This window comes from Theropithecus gelada, chromosome 16 (assembly GCF_003255815.1).
Source record: "Theropithecus gelada isolate Dixy chromosome 16, Tgel_1.0, whole genome shotgun sequence".
NCBI lineage: Eukaryota > Metazoa > Chordata > Mammalia > Primates > Cercopithecidae > Theropithecus > Theropithecus gelada.
In genome coordinates this window covers 32,486,611-32,490,091 of record NC_037684.1, presented here as the reverse complement: position 1 = coordinate 32,490,091, position 3,481 = coordinate 32,486,611, and the positions used below count along the sequence as shown (strand labels likewise).

The 3,481-nt window shown below is 52.0% G+C and overlaps 1 protein-coding gene across 1 annotated transcript in view; it reads right to left on the bottom strand.

Moving 5' to 3' along the window:
* Positions 1–1,789, bottom strand: part of ASB16 (ankyrin repeat and SOCS box containing 16) — an 11,553-nt gene extending 9,764 nt beyond the window's left edge. Inside the window, exon 1 of the mRNA XM_025362634.1 lies at positions 1,405–1,789. Within this exon, the coding sequence (XP_025218419.1) occupies positions 1,405–1,705 (301 nt within the window). The 5' untranslated portion in view covers positions 1,706–1,789. The remainder of the gene's footprint in view (positions 1–1,404) is intronic.
* Positions 1,790–3,481: the final 1,692 nt, after the last annotated feature.

Here is a 3,481-nt window from a genome sequence, read left to right as displayed (position 1 = left end):
CTCCCCGGTTTTTTTTTTTTTTTTTTTTTTTTTTGAGACGGAGTCTCATTCTGTTCCCAGGCTGGAATGTAATGGCACAATCTCAGCTCACTGCAACCTCCGCCTCCCAGGTTCAAACGATTCTCCTGCCTCAGCCTCCCAAGTAGCTGGGACTACAGGTGCCACATGGCCAGCTAATTTTTGTATTTTTAATAGAGATGGGATTTCACCATGTTGGCCAGGATGGTCTCGATCTCTTGACCTCCTGATCTGCCCACCTTGGCCTCGCAAAGTGCTGGGATTACAGGTGTGAGCCACCGCACCAGGCCCTTTTTTTTGTTGTTTTTGAGACAGAGTCTCACTCTGTTGCCAGGCTGGAGTGCAATGGTGTGATCTTGGCTCACTGCAACCTCCACTTCCCAGGTTCAAACGATTCTCCTGCCTCAGCTTCCCAAGTAGCTGGGACTACAGGCTCGCGCCACCACGCCCAGCTAATTTTTGTATTTTTAGTAGAGTCGGGGTTTCACCATGTTAGGATGGTCTCAATCTCCTGACCTCGTGATCCATCCGCCTTGGCCTCCCAAAGTGCTGGGATTACAGGCTTCAGCCACTGCGCCCAGCCTAGCCAGAATATATTCTAAGGATATCATCTGGCAAGTACATAAAGATGTTCATCATACTGCTATTTAAAATAGTTAAAAAAAAAATCTACCCAATCGATTTGGGGGCTAGTTATAAAATTCACGGCAGATGCCTCTACAGTAGAATTTATGCACACATATATACATATGTATTTTTTTCCCCTGTGGAGATGGGGTCTTCTGTGTTGCTCAAGCTGGTCTAAAGCAGTAGTCCCGCCTTGGCCTCTCAAAGTGCTGGGATTATAGCCATGAGCCACCGTGCCCAGGCCAAGAATATAACTTTTACCTCCTTTTTTTTTTTTTTTTTTTTGAGACAGAGTCTCATGCTGTCGCTTGGGCTGGAGTGCAGTGGGACAATCTTGGATCACTGCAACCTCCGCCTCCCGAGTCCAAGCGATTCTCCTGCCTCAGCCTCCTGAGTAGCTGGGATTACAGGTGCGCGCCACCATGCTAATGTTTTATATTTTTAGTAGAGACAAGGTTTTGTTTCACCATGTTGTCCAGGCTGGTCTCGAACTCCTGACCTCGTGATTCACCCGCCTTGTTCTCCCAAAGTGCTGGGATTACAGGTGTGAGCCACTGCGCCCGGCCAACTTTTAATTCTTAAAAGATATACAGACTGCTAACTCTGCCTCATCTCTGTTTAGGAGGGAGCTAGGATGGGTGGTAGAAAGGGCTGCTATAGTCTGTGGTCTGCAGAGAAGGGGGGCCCTAGACTCTCCCCCCTCCCCACCCACTCCCCTTCTTTCTCCCTCCTCTTCTGCCCTCTTCTGGTGCCCCCTACCCTGTTCAGCTGACCAGGCCAGCTGGTTGCTCACAGTCTCCACAATCATGTTGGCGGCCTCTTCATCTTGGAACAGGGCTTGGACCTGCTGCAGGTCGCCGGAGAACAGGGCATGGTGGACAGCTGGGTCTCGGCAGGAACGGTGAGGCCTAGTGAGTCGGGCCCGGGGACTTGACGGGCACCTGCGGCTCCGGCATTGCTGGGCAGCTGCCCGCCGCCGGTCCTCCCATTCCAGCCACTCCCGCTGCAGGCGGAGAGAGCGCAGCGTGGAAGAGGTGAAAGGGAAGGTCTCCCTTGCCATGGATGGGGCCCAGGGTTTGGAGCAGTGGCACCTGGGCAGAGCCAGGTTCCCTCGACCCGACTACCTCCCTTGCTCTGAGAAGCCACCCTGCCCCCTCCACCGTGAGCCAGAGAAAGCAGCAGCTGAGGCTATAAATAGGTCCTTCTCTGCTCTGGTAAACACAGTTTGCTCAGAGTCATGATCCTGGTGCTGAGAAGCTGCTGGCCCAACCCCCAGCCCAGGGTGAGGGCCAGCCCCTGCCCCTACTGATACCCTTTGGTTGGTCAGCAGGCCCTCAGCTGAGGCCACCCCTGAACCCCAGCATCTGCATCCACCTTCATCCCTAGAGTGAGCATCTTGGGTTGGCAAGGTCCGGGGTGCGCGAACAGGTCAGTCATGGAGATGGGCAGGGCTGGGAGGAAGACAAGGTGCCTCTAGCCTCTCTGATGTTGGCTGGAGGGCAGAAGCCACCACTGGCCCACGTGGAGGAGATAGGGCTGATCTCAGTACAGGAGGTAAGGGGAGGTCAAGGCATAGTTACTGAGTAGGTGAGCAGCTCTTCCCAGCATCTGCAGTGCAGAGAGTTTTACGGTGTTTAAATCACATTCATATCCACCTTCACCCAGAGGACCATACTTCCTAGCCCACCCAGTAATTAGTAAACTTGGTTTGGACAATAAATGAAATTTTCACAGTTGAATGCCTCTGAGATGGGTGGTCTTATCTCTGTTTTACAGATGAGGAATTTAAGGCTTAACAAAGTAATCTACTGGCTCAGGGTCACAGTTTGTGATAGGCAGAGCCAGAACCCCACATAGATGTTGTGCTCTGGGCCAAGAATGGTGGCTCATGCCTGTAAGCCTAGCACTTTGGGAGGCCGAGACAGGAGGAGCGCTTGAGCCTAGGAGTTTGAGACCATCCTGGGCAACATCCTGAGACCTACATCTTTTTTTTTTTTTTTTTTTTTTTTTTTTTGAGACAGTCTTACTCTGTTGCCCAGGCTAGAGTGCAGTGGTACAATCTTGGCTCACTGCAGCCTCTGCCTCCTGGGTTCAAACGATTCTCTTGCCTCAGCCTCCTGAGTAACTGGGATTACAGGCACCCCACCATGCCCAGCTATTTTTTGTATTTTTAGTAGAGACAGGGTTTCACCATGTTGGCCAGGCTGGTCTCGAACTCCTGACCTCGTGATCTGCCCGCCTCAGCCTCCCAAAGTACTGGGATTATAGGCATGAGCCACCGCCCCCACCTCTCCATCTCTTTAAAAAAAAAAAAAGATGGTGCACTTTTTGGCTTCAGCTGCTGCAGCCACCTGGCAGCCCCCCCCCGTTCTCTAAGCAGGACAGACTGGTCTCTAGAAACTGCCTTCAATCATCCTTTTTTTTTCTTTTTTTCCTCTCACTGTGTCGCCCAGGCTGGAGTGCAGTGGCGTGATCTCAGCTCACTGCAACCTCCGTTTCCTGGGGTTCAAGCGATTCTCCTGCCTTAGCCTTCTGAGTAGCTGGGATTATAGGCATACGCCACCACACCCAGCTGATTTTTGTATTTTTAGTAGTAGTTTTTGCCATGTTGGCCAGGCTGGTCTGAAACTCCTGACCTCAGGCGATCTGCCCGCCTCAGCCTCCCAAAGTGTTGGTATTACAGGCGTGAGCCACAGTTCCCAGCCCCTTCAATCGTTATTGATTTATTTTTTTAACCCAGCTGCCAAGGGGGCTACATGGCTGGCCTGAGGAGAGCCAAGGGGTTGAGCTGGAAACTCTGGGAATGGACCTGAGATGTTCAAGCCACAGACCTGTT